The sequence below is a fragment of the Dinoponera quadriceps genome, unplaced genomic scaffold (assembly GCF_001313825.1).
Source record: "Dinoponera quadriceps isolate SergipeBrazil2010 unplaced genomic scaffold, ASM131382v1 scaffold1455, whole genome shotgun sequence".
Lineage (NCBI taxonomy): Eukaryota > Metazoa > Arthropoda > Insecta > Hymenoptera > Formicidae > Dinoponera > Dinoponera quadriceps.
Window position 1 is genome coordinate 16,259 of NW_014555526.1, and position 20,562 is coordinate 36,820.

Genomic DNA, 20,562 nt, shown 5'->3' on the forward strand with positions numbered 1-20,562 from the left:
ATTCGATGCGATTCTGCAGCAGTTTTCTTCAAATGATAACAAAAAACCAATGCTGTCCGCAAATCGTAGTTCGTATGCACAAAACTCGACATGTTTAAAGTTATAGAAAAATATACCGGTCTATCGAACTTGGGTTGTTGTGTGTTGAAAATCTTCGTCAGCTGTTAGAGGGAGATGATGGCTCTGCAGAAGCGGTCTTGTGGCGGCCATACTCTATCTCGCTTGCATGCGAGCTCGCCCCCCACCACACGCCGGCGAGCTAGTCTTTTGTCACTGCACGTCTAGTCCTTTGTCGCTGTGCGGCAGAAGAACAGTGGAGGCTAGCTCGCTGTTAGATCTGCATCGTTGTAGCATTTCTCTACGAAATAAAGGAGTCTTTCTTAATCTCTGTGCCGAGTACTCAGTGGGCACATGCCTAGATTCCTCCCGGGCTATCCACCTAACCTCCACAGTCTACGGTCCCTAAACTGATGGCTAGCACCATCTATAGGGAAATTCCGGTTTTATACTTCTACACCTGGTATATATTGATATATAATGTTGTCAATATGATCCGGTCCTATCAATTTTATGCCCGCGCATTACACGGGTACCTGGATATCCGAGTAATATATATCTACATTCGCGGATATCTGGAAACCCGCACCAGGTGTACACGGGTACTACTCGGCTACACGTGTTCCTATATTTGCGAGTATTATTTCGGCAACCAAACAAAGAGAGATTGTTTTTTGACGCCGACCATCATACGTCCTCTCGTGCGATGTTATTCCGTAAATCCTTACCTTTGGTGAAGTTAAGATATACTTTGTACAAAATTAAACTCCGCTTCAAATTCACCTCACGTGTAGAAGGTGTCCCAATATAAAATAAGGCTCGTTCGAACTGAAAAATGTGAAGCCGTTAAGTTAATATGTTGTTAATATCTTATAAAAGAGCATGTGTACTGTCATTTATATTAAAAAGGGTTTGGAGAATACATTTAATTTTATAATGTTGAAACGGCAATATATTCCTTCGGCCTGTGCACTTGTTAAAAGAATCAATAATCAAGCTTAATCTTATAATTAAAATTTTTCGAGTCTTTCAACTTATTCGGCTAATATCCACAACATGTGCCTACCTAGTTATCTGGGTAACATCCAAAAAATATCGATTCCAACTATCCGGGTAGTCGAAATTGACAACACTATTTATTATATAGAGATTTTACATTTAATCGCTCTAATATGTTCGTTATGTTATCTGAAATGAACGAGTCATTATTTCAGGTAATCAAGACTTCCGTAGTGTACTTAAATATATTACGAACAATGGCTATGTAAAATATAACATGTCAATGACAATATGAAAACATATTTTGTGTAAAACATCTAAAATATTAAATAGATGGAATATTTAATAACTTTTATTAATGAGAAAAAGGAGTACCCTCTGCAACTCTTTGTCCTGATACAAACATAAATTTGAAAGCAATTATACCTGCATATACCTATTACACGTGATCTTCCTTACGTGACAGTTGATGATTGCCGTGCAATAACATCCGCCAGTTTTATTCGTGTATTAATTAGAACATTATTCCACCCTTTCTTGGAACTAATCGATATATATGCTTGCATTGAACGGTTTTATTTCTCCAGATTGTACACTGAACAAATTACAGGGTCAGGTAAAATAGGAAAAAATCTATCAGATAATGATGCAAATGATTGCTATTATTTTCGGACGATTATTATTCTTATTATGTTAGGTCTAATACTATGAATATAGATTTAGGAGTTGGGAAAGAAGTATCGCACGCGTTCTAGCTCAACTTGGATTGAACTGTACAGCTTTAAAGGTATAGCTACATACTTTCATTTGAGGGGTGTTTCATGTTCTGCAGAGAGGGAGAGAGAGAGAGAGAGAGAGAGAGAGACAGACAGAGAGAGAGAGAGAGGGGAGTAAGATAAGTTTTGCTTGCTACATTCCCTATAATAATTTTAAAAACGAAAAAGATAAGGAAAACGAAGCATCGTGCGTGCGATAAGGCAGCCCGGAAATTTATTATAATTTCAAGGTCTACTCTACGATAAATTCAACATCATATCTGATAATCGAATAATCGAGTAACGTGACAAAAATATCTACAGGAAAATAAATTCAATTATCTATTGCAACTTTCGGCGACGTAGCAACACGAAGAAAAGTGTCTAGAATTTGCGTATTGAGATATTATACGAGGGAGATTTTCGAAGGTAAAGATGATCCATAATGATTTCTGTGCAACTGATAAGCGCTAATTTTTCCGGTAACATTCTTGTTTTTAAAGTATTTAAGACTTCTCTGGCATATTAGAATGTATTGCGAACGAAGACAACATAAAATATATAATACCTAAATTGAGAGCTATATAAAACATATACATATTATATACATATAAATCTGTGTATTCCGATGGATATATAATGTCAAAATACACACGATAAATATTCAAAATAATGTGTGGGCATTGGTTTTTCTATCTATGTTACAATATACATAGAAGGTGAGGATCGTGAAATAATCAAAGCAAAAGAGCTGTCAGAAAAATTACTAGTTATCAATATATTACATATCACTTCTAAGTATCCATTTTTACAGTATTTTTATTTCAATATATCGCATATAACATGCGATATTCTCTTAAAAATATAGTGTGAGATTCTTGCGGCGAAAGAATATTGATTGAATACATTGCGCTTTACCCTGTGCAGGATAATTATGCAGACATTACCTAGTCAGCAAAACTTCTCTGGATGTGAGCGCAAGCGCTACTGAGAATCCCGCACTAACAGGTACAGCGTGGCGTATTGTGGCAGTAACCCGTGCGTCTTCATGAAGGGAACATGTCGAACGTCAAGCATGTTCCGAGCAATGCTGATCCAAAAAAACACAACGATTACAGTTTGCAACTGAACCGATGGTTCCTCATATCGATTGGCGCTTGGCCACAAACACACACATCCAGTCTAATAGAGAGGCTTTCCTCGATAATACTTATTCCCATGTGGTCGTCCGTGATAGCGATAATTGCCATACCGTGTATATTATACGTGTTTCTCGAGGCGAAAGGTATTCAAACGAAACTGAGCCCTCTCGTCCCGCTATTTCACAGGATAATGGGCTTCTTGAATTATTCGATACTACTCGCACGTGGCAAAGATATTCATGAATGTATAAAACACATGGAGGAGGACTGGCGTGTCGTTCCGAAAATGGAGGATTATGAAGTGATGATGAAGCATGCCAAGATGGGCCGTTACATGACCGGAGTCTGTGCGATGTTCGTGCAGGGCAGTGCATTTTTATTTAATTTATCCGCAACAATGAAAACCGTAACACTTGTTATTAATAACGTATCCACCACGATACATCCGTTATCGTGTCCGGCGTACCGTAAGCTGATCGACGCAAGATTCAGTCCAGCAAATGAAATCATGATTACTATGCAAGTCATGTCGAGCTACATAGCGAATTCCTCCACAGTATGTATTTGTAGCCTTGCCATTGTGTTCGCGATGCACGCCTCTGGTCAGCTAAGCATGTTGTACACGTGGTTTAACGAACTTATTGAGGATAACGCGAAGCGAAATTATTTGGTTCAACAAAAATTAGCCAACATCGTTAAACATCATTTAAGAGTCTTATGGTAATATATTTAACCATAGGGTATTTTCACCGCACTTTATGGATGTATTAGCTATTATTTAAAGAAAATGAGATATACCGATTATGTTGCATGATAAATTAACACATTGCGTACGGCACTCTACTCGCTCAAAACGCTTCCAGGGCACTCACTTATTCGTTAACCATTTGTTTCGAGAATGCGCGAGACTTCGTTACCCTGGTAACGTAAGAAGAAAATCTATTTTTAATTCCTTAAGTCATCGATTAAGTCGAAGAAACCTGGAAACAAGATATCTCGTCGCCCAACCACAACGTTCGGCTTGCTAAAGAAGAGATATCTCGTCACCCGTACGTAATGTGTTAAGTGTATTTCGAAAAGGCCGAATGCATATTTCTGTTCAATAAATTTATGTATACCAGTACAATGTCGTAAAGAAATGCACATCTACAATTAAATACCTTAAAACGTTGAAACTAAAGAGATATGTTTTAGTTTTATAACACGTATGGAGAATATTATGTATAAAGCCTGTTTTGTGGAATTGGCAGGATGCACGCTAGCTATGTGTTTAATTGGATATTATTTCATCATGGTATGCTAATTATCTGAAAAGGAAAAAATTTTAGAAGTTCATTAAAATTAAATTTGCTACGTCACACACACCCACATGTGTATATAAACAATTGCATTTAATTATTTACTTATAAAATCAGATAAACAATTACAATTACACTCTCTTCATATAGGATAATGAAGTTAGTGTTTGATTTTATAGAATTGGGAAGTGCTTAGTACAGCAAAAATAACATCATACTCTATGACATACATATCAATGGCTTTCAATATTTTTATATTTTGCTACACCGGCGAGATAGTCGCCGAACAGGTAACACCTTAAGATTAAAATGATGATTCTCATACATAATTTTTACATAAAACATGTTCAGAAAACGTTATAATCTATTTTTAGCCGAAAATTGAAATTAAGTTTATTCGTGCCTACCTTAACATTTTTATGCCTTATTACAAATCAAGATGCTAATAGTGAATATGAAATTGTTTTTATTAATTTATTAGTGTAAAAGCGTCGGTCGAATGGCATATATGACCAATTGGTACGAGTTGGATCACAAAACTGCACGTAGTTTTATACTAATAATTATTCAGTCAAATAACGCAACTAAGATAACTGCAGGGAAAATATTTCCTTTGTCCATCGCCACGTTTGGAGATGTAAGTCATATAAATCATCATATAATAACAATATTGTATGAAGGAATTCGTAATAAACACTACATCATTCTGATTAGTAATTTGCATTACAATAATATAAAATTCAATAATCATATGGCGAAAAATTTCACATTTGACATTATTCAATTAATTGTTTCATTTAATTTTTAAAAAATTGAATCTTCAGCATTGGAAATACTTCTTCGTATCGCATGTAGAAACGAAAAATATTATTGTTTCAGGTAATTAAAACTTCCTTAGCATATATGAATGTATTGCAAGCGATTTCTATATGAAATACAGTAAGTTAGATATAGTATAGATATACCATATGATATAGTATAATAAATACAGTAAGTTAGATATAGTATAGATATACCATATGATATAGTATAGATATACCATGTTTTACATAAAAAAATTAATATGTTCTCCAGATGCAATATAAGTTTAATTAGAAGTATAATTAGTTCCTATCATAATATTTGTTTGCACTTAAATTTATGAAAGGTTATGCTCTGATCATCCTGGACATTATTATCAACACTTAAAATCTCCAAGAATATTATTTATCTTGTCGCTATTAATATTAACTCTCCCTCTTAATGAACACGAGAAGCTTCACAAAAATAATGGAAAAAACACACTCACCATATCGACATTTTCGTTCACCTTTACATATCCACTCTTATAGTATTGGCTGCACACAAAGTCCTCCCGTAGCACAAGCAGCTGTATAATTGCCTGACGAATAATTATTGATCGGACATACACTCCCCCTTCCTCTGCTCCGTGTCCAATCCGAACGTTCCTTTCGCGGGCCCGTCATTTTAGTAAGCTGCGTACCTTCGTGAAGCGATCATGGGTTGCAAACGTGTGCCAAGCAATGACGAGTCGACAGAAAATAACGATTATAGTTTGCAACTGAGCCGATGGTTCCTAATATCAATCGGCGCTTGGCCGCAAACACACAGGTCGACCGTTTTGGAGAGGTTGTCCGCGTTCGTATTAATTCCCGTGTTCTCGGCTGCGGTGGCGATCAACGCGATGCCGTGCCTATTGTACGTGTTTTTTGAAGCGAAGGACATCCAGTCGAAACTGAACGCCGCCGGTCCGTTGATTCACAGGTTCATGGGTTCGGTTAATTATTGGATGCTACTCAGCCGGAATAACGACATGCGAGATTGCATACGCCACATGGAGACAGACTGGAGGCTCGTACGGAGGGCTGAAGATCGCGAGCTGATGATACAGTACTCCAAGTTTGGCCGCTTCATCGCCGTGATGTGCGCAGTGTTCATGCAGAGCGGTGCAATACTCTTTAGCGTAGCTAAGGCAGTGAAGACGATAACCGTCGTTATCGATAACCAGACCATTACTATGCATCCGATGACATGTCCGGCGTACCGAAAGCTCATTGACGCGAGATTTAGCCCGGCGAATGAGATCATGCTGATCATACAGTTCACGTCGACTTATGTCACGAGTGCCTCTACGGTGTGTGTCTGCAGTCTCGCTGCCGTTTTCGCGATGCACTCTTGCGGTCAGCTGAATGTGCTCTACGTGTGGTTGAACGAACTCACCGAGAACCACGACGAAGAGAATCTGGCTGAAAAGAAATTAACTGTTGTCGTGGAGCATCACTTGAGGGTCCTGGGGTACCGCTGTCTAACTTGTTTATTAAGCTTTGAATGCACTCAATGTTAATTCACATTAACATGCTTAATGTCGCATAGGAGCTCAACGTATGTGCTTCTTGTCACTTAATCATATTTGTGCACTTTGTAATTATTCATATATATTGCAGTTTTATCGCGCGCATAGAGAGTATTATGCACAAAGCCTGTTTCGTGGAATTGATGGGATGCACAATAAATATGTGTTTAGTTGGATATTATACTCTCATGGTATGCTAATTATCTGAAAAAAAAATATATATTGCTAGAGGTACATTGATGACGAAATTTTTTTTTTGTACACGGAGAATTTGGCATTACTTAATCGTAGTATAATAATCAGGAAAATATATTATTTCCTTTCTATACAGAAACCTGCATTTTGATTCTTTTAGAATTGGGCCGCGTTTGACGCAGCAAAAATAATATCGTATGTTATTGTTTATTTATCGATGGGTTTCAATATTTTTATATTTTGCTACATCGGCGAGATTCTCACCGAGCAGGTAATACAGTGAATAAAATTATTTGATTAGTTCGTTTCTTGTGATAATTTTACGCTGGAAATAAAAATTATTATTACAATATATTTTTATATCTTCCAATATATACATATTTCATATAGCAATCATATGTCTATCTAGGAAAATAAAATTTTTATGCTGATGTTTTTTTGTGATATTTAATTATATTAACATTTCAAATGTGATCTTCAGATTTCTGTATTCACAGAAATTTTCAAAATATGTATATATATTTATTAGTGTAGAAATGTTGGAGATATGGCATATATGACTAATTGGTATAAACTACACCATAGAACTGCGCTCGGTTTTGTTTTGATAATTGCCCAATCAAGTAATGTGATCAAAATAACTGCGGGCAAGCTATTTAATTTGTCTATCACAACCTTCGGCGACGTAAGTAACAAATATATATTACTCGTAAATACATCCGTTTGTTTATATATAATTGAAATCTTTAATTTAAGAAATATATATAATTTATATATATATGTATATAATGCTGTCAATATGATCCGGTTATATCAATTTTATACTTGTGTATTATCCGGGTACCTGAATATCCGAGTAATATCTATATTCGCGGTTATCTGGATACCCACACCAGGTGTACACGAGTACTACTCGGCTATTCGTGTTTCTATATTTGCGAATATTATTCGGGTAACTAAACGAAGAGATATTATTTTTTGACGCTGACTATCATACGTCCTCTGGTGCGATGCTATTCCGTAAATCCTTACCTTTGGTGGGGTTATGATATACTTTTATAAAATTAAACTCCGTTTCAAATTACCTCACCTGTTGTAGGCGTCCTATTATAAAATAAGGCTGCCTTCGTTTGAACTTTAAAATGCATAGTCGTTAAGTTAATATATTGTAAAAAGGGCTGGAAAATACAAAGTCGTTATGTTAATATATTATAAAAAGAGCATGCGTACTGTTATTTATATTAAAAAAGGGTTTGGAAAATTACTTTAATTTTATAATTTTGAAACGGCAATATATTCATTCGTTCCTTGCTCTTGTTAAAATAATCAATAATCAGGCTTAATCTTATAATTAAAATTTTTCGTGTCTTCCAAATTATTCGGCTAATATCCGAAATATGTGACTGCCTAGATATCTGGATAACATTCACAAAGTATCGATTCCAACTACCCGGGTAGTCGAAATTGGCAGCACTACGTATATGGAGATTTTACATTTAATCATTCTAATATTTTCATTATGTTACCTGAAATGAACGAGTCATTATTTCAGGTAGTCAAGACTTCCATAGTGTACTTAAATATATTACGAACAATGGCAATGTAAAATATAACATGTCGAGGACTGTAATGAAAACATATTTTGTGTAAAACAGCTAAAATATTAAATAGATTGAATATTTAATATTTTTTATTAATGAGAAAATAAGTACTCCCTGCAACTCTTTGCACTGCTATAAGTTTAAATTTGAAAGCAATTATATCTGCATATACCTGTCACACGTGACCTTCCTTACAAGACAGTTGATAATTTCCGTACAATAACCTCCGCCAGTTTTATTCGTGTATTGATTAGAACAAAGTTCCACCCTTTTTTGAAACTAATCGATATATATGCGGGCATTGAATTGTTTCATTTCTCCAGATTGTACCCCGAAGAAATTATAGGGACAGGTAAAATAGGAATAAGTCTATCAGATAATGATGCAAATGATTACTATTATTTTCGGACAAGTATTATTATTATTATATTCGGACTATACTTTGGCCTAATACTACTAAATATATACATATATATATGTGTGTTCATTATCGTTTTGTGGCTATGCTTCTTGAGAATATTCGAGAGTAAGGCTTACAATGTTCGCTTTTTACACGTAAAAATGTAACAAATCTTATAAAAAAAAGTAATCGAAAGCGGTTTTGTAATCGGATATTGCATATAAGATGAGCCGTAGAGCGTACGAAGATAAACTTAAGACGGTTTTAAATATAAGATCCGATTATGAATATCGGCTTAAGAGTTGAGAAAGAAGTGTCGCACGCGATCTAGCTCAACTTGGATTTACCTGGACAGCTCTAAAGGTATAGCTACATCCTTTCATTTCAGGGGTGTTTTATGTTTTGCAGAGGGAGGGAAAGAGAGAGAGAGAGAGAGAGAAAGAGAGATAGATAGAGAGAGAGAGAGAGAGAGGGAAGTAAGATAAGTTTTGCTTGCTACAGACCCGATAACAGTTTTAAAAATGAAAAGAGAGGAAAAACGAAGGGATCGGGCGCGCGATAAGGCGGACCGGCTATAATTTCATCGTCTACTTACGATAAACTCACCATCATATTTGCACAATCGAATAACGTGACCAAAATGTCTGCAGGAAAATAAATTCAATTGTCTATTGCAAATTTAGGTGACGTAGGTACGCGAAGAAGGGTGCCCAGAATTTGCGTATTGAGATGTTATAGGAGTGAGATTTTCAAAAAATAAAGCTAATCGATAACAATATCAGTGTGACTTACAAGTGCTAAGTTTTCAGGTAACTTTCTCGTTTATCAAGTATTGAGACTTCTCTGGCATATTTGAATATATTGCGAATGATGACAACATAAAATACAGTACCTCAGTTGAGAACTTTATAAAACATATATATCTTGTATAGATCGGATGAATATATAATATCAAAATAGTCACGATATGTATTGAAAATAATGTTTTGGCATTGGTTTTCTCTCTACGTCACAATATAAATAGAAGAAGAAGATCGAGAAATAATCAAAGTAAAAGAGCCGTCAGCAAAATTACTAGTTATCAATATATTTCATACTTCTACGTACCCATTTTTACAATATTTCTATTCCTATATATAGCACGCAACACACGATATTCTCTTAGAAAAATGACGTGAGATTCTTCCGTTGGACGAATATTGATTGAATACATTGTGCTCTACCCTGTTCAGGATAATTATGCAGACATTACTGCGTCCGCAAAACTTCTCCGAATGTTAGCGCAAGCGCTACTGAGAATCCCGCACTAACAGGTACAGCGTGGCGTATTGTGGCAGTAACCCGTGCGTCTTCATGAAGGGAACATGTCGAACGTCAAGCATGTTCCGAGCAATGCTGATCCAAAGAAACACAACGATTATAGTTTGCAACTGAGCCGATGGTTCCTCATATCGATTGGCGCTTGGCCACAAACACCCACATCCAGCCTAATAGAGAGGCTTTCCTCGATAATACTCATTCCCATGTGGACGTCCATGATAGCGATAATTACGATACCGTGTATATTATACGTGTTCTTAGAGGCAAAGGGTATTCAAATGAAACTGAGCCCTCTTGTTTCGGTATTTCACAGGATAATGGGTTTCTTGAATTATTCGATACTACTCGCACGTGGCAAAGATATTCATGAATGTATAAAACACATGGAGGAGGACTGGCGTGTCGTTCCGAAAATCGAGGATTATGAAGTGATGATGAAGCATTCCAAGATGGGTCGTTACATGACCGGAATCTGTGCGACGTTCGTGCAAGGCAGTGCATTTTTATTTAATTTAGCCGCAACAATGAAAACCGTAACATTTGTTATTAACAATGTATCCACCACCACACATCCGTTATCGTGTCCGGCGTACCGTAAGCTGGTCGACGCGAGATTCAGTCCAGCGAATGAAATCATGATTACTGTGCAAGTCATGTCGAGCTACGTAGCAAATTCTTCCACATTATGTATTTGTAGCCTTGCCATTGTGTTCGCAATGCATGCCTCCGGTCAGCTAAGCATGTTGTACACGTGGTTTAACGAAATCATCGAGGATAACGCGAAACGAAATTACTCGGTTCAACGAAAATTAGCAAGCATTGTCAAACATCATTTAAGAGTCTTATGGTACCGTATTTAACCATGGATGTTTCACTGCACTTATGGGTGTAATAGCCATTATTTAAAGAAAATAATATAGACTGTTTATGTTGCACGATAAATTAAGTGTCTTTCAAAAGTGCTATGGAATGTATATTTCTGTTAAGTAAATTTATGTATACAAGTAGAATGTCGTAAAGAAATGCACATCTACAATTAAATACCTTAAAACATTAAAACTAAAGAGATGTGTTTCAGTTTTATAACACGTATGGAGAATATTATGTATAAAGCCTGTTTTGTGGAATTGGCAGGATGCACGCTAAATATGTGTTTAATTGGATATTATTTCGTTATGGTATGCTAATTATCTGAAAAAGAAAATATCTTAGAAGTTCATTAAAATTAAATTTGCTATGTCACACACTCACATGTATATATAAAATATTTTATTTAATTATTTAATTATAAAATCAGATAAACAATTATAATTACACACTCTTCATATAGGATAATGAACTTAGATTTTGATTTTATAGAATTGGGGAGTGCTCACTACAGCAAAAATAACGTCATACTCTACGATATACATATCAATGGCCTTCAATATTTTTATATTTTGCTATACCGGCGAGATAGTCGCTGAACAGGTAACACATTCATATTAAAGTAATGATTCTCATATATAATTTTTACATACTATTTTTTCAGAAAATGTTACAATCTATTTTTTGAACGAAAATTTAAATTAATTTTATTCGTGCCTACCTTAACATTTTTATGCCATACTATAAAACTTCAGATGCTCATAGTGAATTTGAAAGTGTTGTATTAATTTATTAGTGTAAGAACGTCGGTCGAATGGCATATATGACAAATTGGTACGAGTTGGATCACAAAACAGCGCGTAGTTTCATACTAGTAATTGTTCGGTCAAATAACGTAATTAAGATAACAGCAGGGAAAATAGTTCCTTTGTCTATCGCCACGTTTGGAGACGTAAGTCATATAATTCGTCATATAATAACAATATTATATGAAGAATCACGTAACAAGCACTACGTCACTCTTGTTGGTAATATGCATTATAAAATTATCAAATTCAATAATCATATGGCGAAAAATTTCATATTTCGACTTTTTTCAATTGTTTCAATTAATTTTTCAACATTTGAAACTTCAACATTGGAAACACTTCCTGTATCGCATGTAGAAACAAAACACTTTGTTGTTTCAGGTAATTAAAACTTCCTTAGCATATATGAATGCATTGCAAGCGATGTCTATGTGAAATGCACTAAATTAGATATCGTATATACGTCATGTTTTACATAAAAAAAAATAAGTATGTTCTCCAGATGCAATATAAGTATAATTAGAAATGCAATTAGTTCCTGTCACAATATTTATATGAACTTAAAATTATTTTTGAAATGTTATACTCTGATCATCCTGAACATCATTATCAACATTTAAAAACTCATGGAATCTTACTTGTCTTGTCGCTAATAACATTAAATTTCCCTCCAAATGAACACGTGTAGCTTCACAAATATGATAGAGAAAACACACTCACCATATCGACGCACATTTTCGTTCAACTTCATATCCGCTCTCATCGTATTGGCTGCACACAATGTCCTCCCGTAGAACAAGTAGCTATATAATCGTTTGACATATAATTATTGATCGGACATACACTCGCCCTTCCTCTGCTCCGTGCCCAATCCGAACGTTCTTTTCACGGGCCCGTCATAGTAGTAAGCTACGCACCTTCGTGAAGCGATCATGGGTTGCAAACGTGTGCCAAGTAATGACGAGTCGACAGAAAACAATGATTACAGTTTGCAACTGAGCCGATGGTTCCTAATATCAATCGGCGCTTGGCCGCAAACACGCAAGTCGACCTTAATGGAGAGGTTGTCCGCGTTCGTGTTAATTCCCATTTTCTGGGCCACGGTGGCGATCAACGCGATACCGTGCCTATTGTACGTGTTTTTCGAAACGGAGGACATCCAGACGAAACTGAACACCGCTGGTCCGTTGATTCACAGGTTGATGGGCACGGTTAATTATTGGACGCTACTCAGCCGAACCGGCGATATGCGGGATTGCATAGACCACATGGAAACAGACTGGAGGCTCGTACGAAGGGCCGAAGATCGCGAACTGATGATACAGTACTCCAAGTTCGGCCGCTTCATCACCGTGATATGCGCGGTGTTCATGCAGAGCGCCGCACTGCTTTTTAGCGCGACTAAGGTAATGAAGAAGATAACCGTTGTTATCGATAATCAGACCATTACCATGCATCCGATGACGTGTCCGGCGTACCGAAAGCTCATCGACGCGAGATTCAGCCCAACGAATGAGATCATGCTGACCATACAGTTCGCATCGACTTATGTCACGAGTGCCTCTACGGTGTGTGTTTGCAGTCTTGCTGCCGTTTTTGCGATGCACGCTTGCGGTCAACTGAATGTGCTCTACGAGTGGTTGAACGAACTCACTGAGAAGCACGATGAAGGAGATCTGGCTGAAAAGAAATTAACTGTTGTCGTGGAACATCACTTGAGGGTTCTGAGGTACTTTTGCCTAACTGTTAAGCTTTGAATACACTCAGTGTTAATTCACATTGACATGCTTAATGTTGCATCGGAGTTCGACGTACATTCCTCCTTCGTCGCCTTATCATATCTGTGCACTTTTTAATTATTCATATTTATTGCAGTTTTATTGCCCGCATAGAGAGTATTATGCATAAAGCCTGTCTCGTGGAATTGATGGGATGCACAATTAATATGTGTTTAGTTGGATATTATGCTCTCATGGTATGCTAATTATCTGAAAAAAAAAATTTATTACTTGAGGTACATTGAAAACGAAATGTTTGTTTCGTATACAAAGAATTTAACACTACTGGATCGTAGTGTAAAAATAAAAAAATTTAGTTAATTTCCTTCTGTACATAAACTTGCACTTTGATTTTTTAGAATTGGGCTGAGATTGATGCAACAAAAATAATATTGTATATTATTGTTTATTTATCGATGAGTTTTAATATTTTAATATTTTGCTATATCGGCGAGATTCTCACCGAGCAGGTAATACAGTGAATGAAATTGTTTGCTTAATCCGTTTCTTGTGATAATTTTACACTGGAAATGAGAAATATTACAATATATGTTTTGTATCTTCCAATATGTACATATGTACATATGTACATATGTACATATTTCTTATTTCAATCATATATCTATCTAGAAAAATATAATATTTATGCTGATGTTTCGCGATATTTAATTATACTAACATTTTAAACGTAATCTTCAGATTTATGCATTCACAGAAATTTTCAAAATATCTATATCTATTTATTAGTGTAGAAATGTTGGAGATATGGCATATATGACTAATTGGTATAAACTTCGTCACAAAACTGCGCTTGGTCTTGTTTTGATAATTGCACGATCGAGTAATGTGATTAAAATAACTGCGGGCAAGCTATTTCATTTGTCTATCACCACTTTCGGCGAGGTAAGTAACAAATATGTAGTACTCGTAAATACATCCGTTTGTTTATATATTTTTGAAACTTTTAATTTATGAAATACTTATGATGTATATATATATATATATATATATATATATATGTCTATAATGCTGTCAGTATGACCCGGTCATGTCAGTTTTATACCCGTGTACTACCCGGGAATCTGGATATCCGAGTTACATCTATATTCGCGAGTATCTGTGTACTCGCGCCAGGTGTACACGGATACTACTTGGCTACCCGTATTCCTATATTCGCGAGTATCACTCGGGCAACCAAACGAAGAGAGATTGTTTTTTGACGCCGTACATCATTATTTCAGGTAGTCAAGACTTCCGTAGTGTATTTAAATATATTACGGACAGTGGCTATGTAAAATATAATATGTTAAAGAATGTGACGAAAACATATTTTGTGTAAAATAGTTAAAATATTAAATAGGTGGAATATTTGATAACTTTTATTAATAAGAAAAAGAGGTACTCTCTGCAATTCTTTGTACTGCTATAAACGCAAATTTGAAAGCAGTTATGCTTTCTTGCTTATACCTATTGCATTCCTTTTGCGACAGTTGATTATTTCGGTGCAATAACCTACGCCAGTTTTATTCGTGTATTGATTAGAACAAAGTTCCACCCTTTTTTGGAACTAATCGATATATATGCGGCCATTGAATTGTTTTATTTCTTCTGACTATATCTCGAACGAATCATAAAGACAGGTAAAATAGGAATAAGTTTATCAGATAATGATGTAAATAATTACTATTATTTTCGACCTATTATTATTATTATTATTATATTTCAGTTTATTATTATTATATTCGGCCTAATATATATGTATATATGTGCTTCTTATCGTTCTGGTGCTTGATTCTTAAGAACATTCGAGAGAAAGGCTTACAATGATTGCTTTGCACAAGTAAAAATGTAACGTGTCTTTTAAAAAAAGTAGTTAAGAGCGGTATTCATAATCGGATATATAATACTGCCTTAAGTTTATCTTCAGATCTTCGTAGCTAATGAGATGGGCCGTAGAGCATCTGAAGATCAACTTAAGACGGTCTTAAATCTAAGACCGGTCTTAATTATAAATTCCCACTATGAATATCGGCTTAAGAGTTGAGAAAGTAGTGTCGCACACGTTCTAGTTCAACTTGAATTGAACAGGATAGTTCTAAAGGTATAGCTACATCCTTTCATTTGAGGAGTGTTTCATGTTCTGCAAAGAGAAAGAGAGAGAGAGAGAGAGAGAGAGAGAGAGAGAGAAGTTTGATAAGTTCAGTTTGTTACAGACCCCATAACAGTTTTAAAAGCGAAAAAGAGAGGGAAAAACGAAGGGATCGTGCGCGCGATGAGGCGGCCCGGCAATTTGCTATAATTTCATTTCTACCCTACGATAAACTCACCATCATATGAAATCACTGCCACAGTAAATATCGATCACCCGAGTTGTGCTGTGTACAAAAGTGCAGTCGGCATACAATGCGCACGCGTGGATTATCACCTCCCGTGCGTTTCGTATAGTCCCCGCGCGACTGTGTTCTCAATCGTGCCCGCGCGTTTACGAAACGAACATGAGGGACGTCTCGCGGGAACGATCTCCGATCGCGCTGAGTTACATGGAGGACAACGAGTACAGCATACAGCCGATTCGCTGGCTGCTAAAGCCGATAAGCGTTTGGCCCGTGGCGGACTCGTCGATCAAAGAGAGAATTTTGTCGGACTTTTTGCTGATAACGTGCGCCTTTCTGATCGTCGGCACTATGGTGCCTTGTGCGTTAGGCATCTTCTTGGACGAGAGCAAAGACATACAGACGAAAGTGCACGAATTCGGCCCCCTCAGCAATTGGATGCTGGCGAGTCTCAAGTACTGCTCGTTGCTGACGCGCGTCGGTGACATTCACCTGTGCGTCGAGCACGTCGAGAGCGACTGGAGGGCGGTGACAAAGAACGAGGACCGAGAGGTGATGCTGAAGAATGCCCGGATCGGTCGCTTCATCGCTCTGTTCTCCGCCATATTCATGCACAGCGGCGTCTTCTCCTACAGCATTTTCCAGGCATTGACGGTGGAAAAGTCCGCTGCGGGAGGCAACGTGTCAACGATGCACGCGCTACCCTTCGCGTTCTACGACAAGATCGTGGACATTACGACGAGTCCGGCGTATGAGTTAGTGTTCGCGATGCAGTTCCTTTCTACTTTCGTGGTGAATTCGGTGGCAGTAGCCACTTGCAGTATCACCGCCGTTTTCGTCATGCACGCCTGCGGCCAATTGAAGATTCTCATGTCCCTCTTGGACAATCTCACGAGTGAAGAGAGTGAAAAGAGGAGCTCCGTGAAGCAAAAGTTTGCCGTCATCGTGGAACATCATTTGAGAGTACTAAGGTAAGACTTGAGTGAATATTTTAAATGCAGATTTCCGCATTTTTTTATATGACATACGTGTGTTTGGATAAAGTTAACTTATTATTTAGTAGAGGGGAAGGTAGTATTATAACTCTTATAGGTAGAATGGCCCCTCTTAATATCTATATTCTAATTTATTTTAGTGGAGACCACATTACCATCCTTTTCGATCCATTATACAGCGTCGCCACATTTTTATAAATAACGTCCTGAGTAATAAATATTTCATAACTGTGAGTCTAGAATCGGTTCAACAATATTTTGATAAATGTAATCGTTTAGTTTTGAATTAAAAATATTGACTATTAACGAAATTATTAAAGAAAATATAACTAGCGGCTGTAATACCATCTTCTCCTCTGATATGCTAAATATGACTTTTGATAAAATATGTTGGCACTATCTTTTATCATTGTGAGTTTATCAACCTGATGTATTGTGAACACGTGTTGAAATGTTTTAATATAAATCTGTTTATGAAGCGAGCATGAAAGAGAAAATATGTAAACGATCACTTATGCATATTTTAACGAATTCATCATGTTTACAAATATGTTTGTAGTCTTGTGTCTCGCTTAGAGAAAATTACAAGTATAACTTGTCTCGTGGAAATAGCAGGGTGCACGCTACATATGTGTCTCTTGGGCTACTACTGCATTACGGTACGCGAACCGTGCGAGGATTACGCCGATATTTGATCGTTCGCTATTTGTCGCTCGTATGAATTCGTAAATCGTTTTAGGAGTGGAATCAAGGCGACAAGCAAAATATAGTGGCGTATTGCATAATATTGGTCTCAGTTACTTTCAACATCTTTATATTTTGTTACATCGGAGAAATCCTTTCCGAGCAGGTAACCGTATAACGGCAGTGTTTGGTAAAATATTCGAGATTTCACTTCTCGACCAACTATTCGATTCATCATTCATTAATTTGTCGCATTAGTTTCACTGACACATGATTGTGCCGCTGTTTCTTTTTAATTATAACCAAAACTCGGACGTCACAGTCTCTTACAGCCGATTTTTCCATTCAGACTGACGATCTAGCCTCGAGAATAACAGTGCAAAAATCAACAGACTTCTCAATGCTCGTCCGCTAGCAAGCGCCTGAATGAAAAGGTCGGCCGCAAGGGACAATACCTCCCGAACTTTGATTATAATAGATATATAAAACGGCCTCTAACAGTGCGGCCAAGTCGGCGAAATCGCTTACATGACAGATTGGTATGTTTTACCTGGAAACACGGCCCTTGGCCTCGTTTTGATAATTTTGAAATCCAGCATCGTGATCAAAATTACTGCTGGAAAAATGATTGAGCTCTCCCTCTCTACGTTCGGTTCTGTAAGTATGTGGAAGGATATCCTTTGATTTGCAAGTTTGTAGTTTACACGTATAATATATCATATAAATAGATACGAATACGCATAAAGATATGTTTCGTAAAAATATCGTTAGATAGCTTCTCTTAAAATCACTAAGCAGCTAGATAAACATATTTTTATTATGACGGAGAACACGTGCGACTAATAATTGTTTCAGGTAATTAAATCTGCGTTAGCATATTTGAACATACTTCGTACCCTTATTATGTAGGAATATTTATATTTTTTTCTATTAAAAATGTGTCAACAAAAAAGTGAGCAACTAAGCAATTAAATAATACATAATATTTTATTTATTATTGAGAAAAGATCAACGATGTAATGTATAAACTATCAAATAGAAAGAAATACACTTGAAAGCAGAATGAAATTTATATGTAAGAAGTTCTTCAAACTTACAAAATATATATATATATATCTTATAATCTGACCGAATATCACATCGATCAAAGAAATTTTATTGATATTTCATTGACGAAAGTAAAGACGATTTTATTTTACTAGCTCATGAGTCACAATGCATGCGATTTATGTAAAGTTGAGTGCACGAAACTGTAATGCTCGGCGCACGAAACTTCAGCTCCAAGTATCGATTATGCGCTACTTCTACCTGTTGCCGCAACAGCTGCACATTACCGTAAGAATATACAGCAAACACAAGACACCCTCAACATTGTATGTGCGTGCAATCTCCGCGCAAGCGCTATTCCAATTGTTACGTATCGAAGGATGACAGTGAAGCGACCGTTCAGTGATTAGACCACCTTCACTGGGCGATCATGGGCGATCCTGCGGCTGATCGCGTATCCTTTGCTGTCACTACTTATTTGGCCGAAAAAGAACGCGACATTCGGTTAATCCGTTGGTTGCTGAAATCGATATGTCTCTGGCCTGGCTCGAGCAAAGCATCGAATGTCGACCGAGTCCTCTCGGAATTACTAAGACTTACGTGTTTCTCACTGTTATTTATCACAATGTTAAACATCGGTCTAGTTATCTTCGTCGAGGAACGTGGAAATATGAACCTGATGATGACACACATCGGTTCCTTTATATGCTTTATCATGGCCATGATGAAGTATATTTGCCTCGTATTGCACGTCGACGACATACGCAGCTGCGTGGATTGCATTGAGTTACACTGGGATTCCGTGAGATGTAACGAGGATCACGAAGTGATGATGAAAAACGCCAAGATCGGTCGCCTCATAGCGACCACCATCGCTGTGTTCATGCACAGCTCCGGACAATCTTATATCGTCACCAGGTGTTTAATAAAAAATATCATGGTCGTGGATAATGTCAGTGTCTCGATTCGCGAGCTACCCTATCCATTCTCCAACGAGATTTTGGACGCGCGTTTCAGCCCGGCGTATGAGGTGGTCTTGGTTGTACAATATTTGTCGTCTTTTCTCGTATGCGGCATCACCATTGTCAGCTGCGGTTTAATGGCGATCTTAGTGATGCACGCGTCTGGACAGTTAAAGATCCTAACGCTGTGGTTACGCGATATTGTGCACAAGGATGATGTTGACGTCTGCATGGTGCAGCAAAAGCTAGGCCTTGTCGTCGAACATCATTTACAGGTGATGAAGTAAGGAGGCAAAATTTATCTTCGTAGCTATTCATTCCGATCATGTAGATACTCTTTTCGTAAACTTTTTATTACAGTTTTAAGTAATCTTTGTCAATGGCTGTAATGAGCGCGCGATACTTTCAAAAAGTTTTATAATATTTATTATATTATATTATGTTTATTATATTATATCATATATTATGGATTTATATATCATTTAAATAATGAAATGACGTTATAATAAATTAGATATAACATGCATTTAAAACTTAATTACTTTATCCCATTCAGTAGCAGAACTTTTAGTTTACAACATAAATAATTTTCTTTGTTATTTTATTCTAGTGATTGTAATATATTGCATATATATTTGCAGTTTTGTGTCTCATATAGAAGAAGTAATATATTTAACATGTTTCGTGGAACTAGTAGGAAGTTCTCTGACATTGTGTCTGTTCGGATACTGTTCTATCATGGTATGCTAAGCAGAAATAGAAACATAATTTTGAAATTTAATATAAAATGTATATTAATGACTTTCACAACGTGAAAAACGAATTAGCTAATAGCAATAATCGAAATAGTCATATAGAAGTAAAATAGCAGCATTGTATGAATGGTTGCTGCGCGGAAACGATAAAATTATAACGACCCGATCTTGTCACGAGTTACATCTGCATTTTTCAGGCATGGAGTGAGGAC

General features: G+C 36.6%; 6 protein-coding genes across 6 annotated transcripts in view; all 6 read left to right on the forward strand.

Moving 5' to 3' along the window:
- The window catches only part of LOC106744604 (odorant receptor Or2-like), a 4,169-nt gene extending 2,844 nt beyond the window's left edge, over window positions 1-1,325 (forward strand). The window contains exon 5 of the mRNA XM_014619524.1: window positions 1,272-1,325. Within this exon, the coding sequence (XP_014475010.1) occupies window positions 1,272-1,325 (54 nt within the window). The remainder of the gene's footprint in view (window positions 1-1,271) is intronic.
- A 1,545-nt stretch (window positions 1,326-2,870) lies between these two features.
- LOC106744605 (odorant receptor 82a-like) lies at window positions 2,871-5,184 on the forward strand. Its single transcript, XM_014619525.1, has 5 exons — window positions 2,871-3,673; window positions 4,148-4,247; window positions 4,431-4,541; window positions 4,733-4,888; window positions 5,131-5,184. The coding sequence occupies exons 1-5, from the start codon at window positions 2,871-2,873 to the stop codon at window positions 5,182-5,184; spliced, it is 1,224 nt and encodes a 407-aa protein (XP_014475011.1).
- Window positions 5,185-5,749: 565 nt separating this feature from the next.
- Window positions 5,750-8,405, forward strand: LOC106744606 (odorant receptor 4-like). Its single transcript, XM_014619527.1, has 5 exons — window positions 5,750-6,546; window positions 6,696-6,795; window positions 6,960-7,070; window positions 7,329-7,484; window positions 8,352-8,405. Exons 1-5 carry the CDS (start codon window positions 5,750-5,752, stop codon window positions 8,403-8,405), a joined length of 1,218 nt encoding a protein of 405 aa, XP_014475013.1.
- Window positions 8,406-10,164: 1,759 nt separating this feature from the next.
- LOC106744607 (odorant receptor 82a-like) lies at window positions 10,165-12,231 on the forward strand. Its single transcript, XM_014619528.1, has 5 exons — window positions 10,165-10,967; window positions 11,199-11,298; window positions 11,480-11,590; window positions 11,784-11,939; window positions 12,178-12,231. The coding sequence occupies exons 1-5, from the start codon at window positions 10,165-10,167 to the stop codon at window positions 12,229-12,231; spliced, it is 1,224 nt and encodes a 407-aa protein (XP_014475014.1).
- Window positions 12,232-12,728: 497 nt separating this feature from the next.
- LOC106744608 (odorant receptor 82a-like) lies at window positions 12,729-14,869 on the forward strand. Its single transcript, XM_014619529.1, has 5 exons — window positions 12,729-13,525; window positions 13,672-13,771; window positions 13,934-14,044; window positions 14,322-14,477; window positions 14,816-14,869. Exons 1-5 carry the CDS (start codon window positions 12,729-12,731, stop codon window positions 14,867-14,869), a joined length of 1,218 nt encoding a protein of 405 aa, XP_014475015.1.
- Window positions 14,870-16,069: 1,200 nt separating this feature from the next.
- On the forward strand, window positions 16,070-18,495 carry LOC106744609 (odorant receptor 82a-like). Its single transcript, XM_014619530.1, has 5 exons — window positions 16,070-16,878; window positions 17,462-17,561; window positions 17,642-17,752; window positions 18,088-18,243; window positions 18,442-18,495. Exons 1-5 carry the CDS (start codon window positions 16,070-16,072, stop codon window positions 18,493-18,495), a joined length of 1,230 nt encoding a protein of 409 aa, XP_014475016.1.
- Window positions 18,496-20,562: the final 2,067 nt, after the last annotated feature.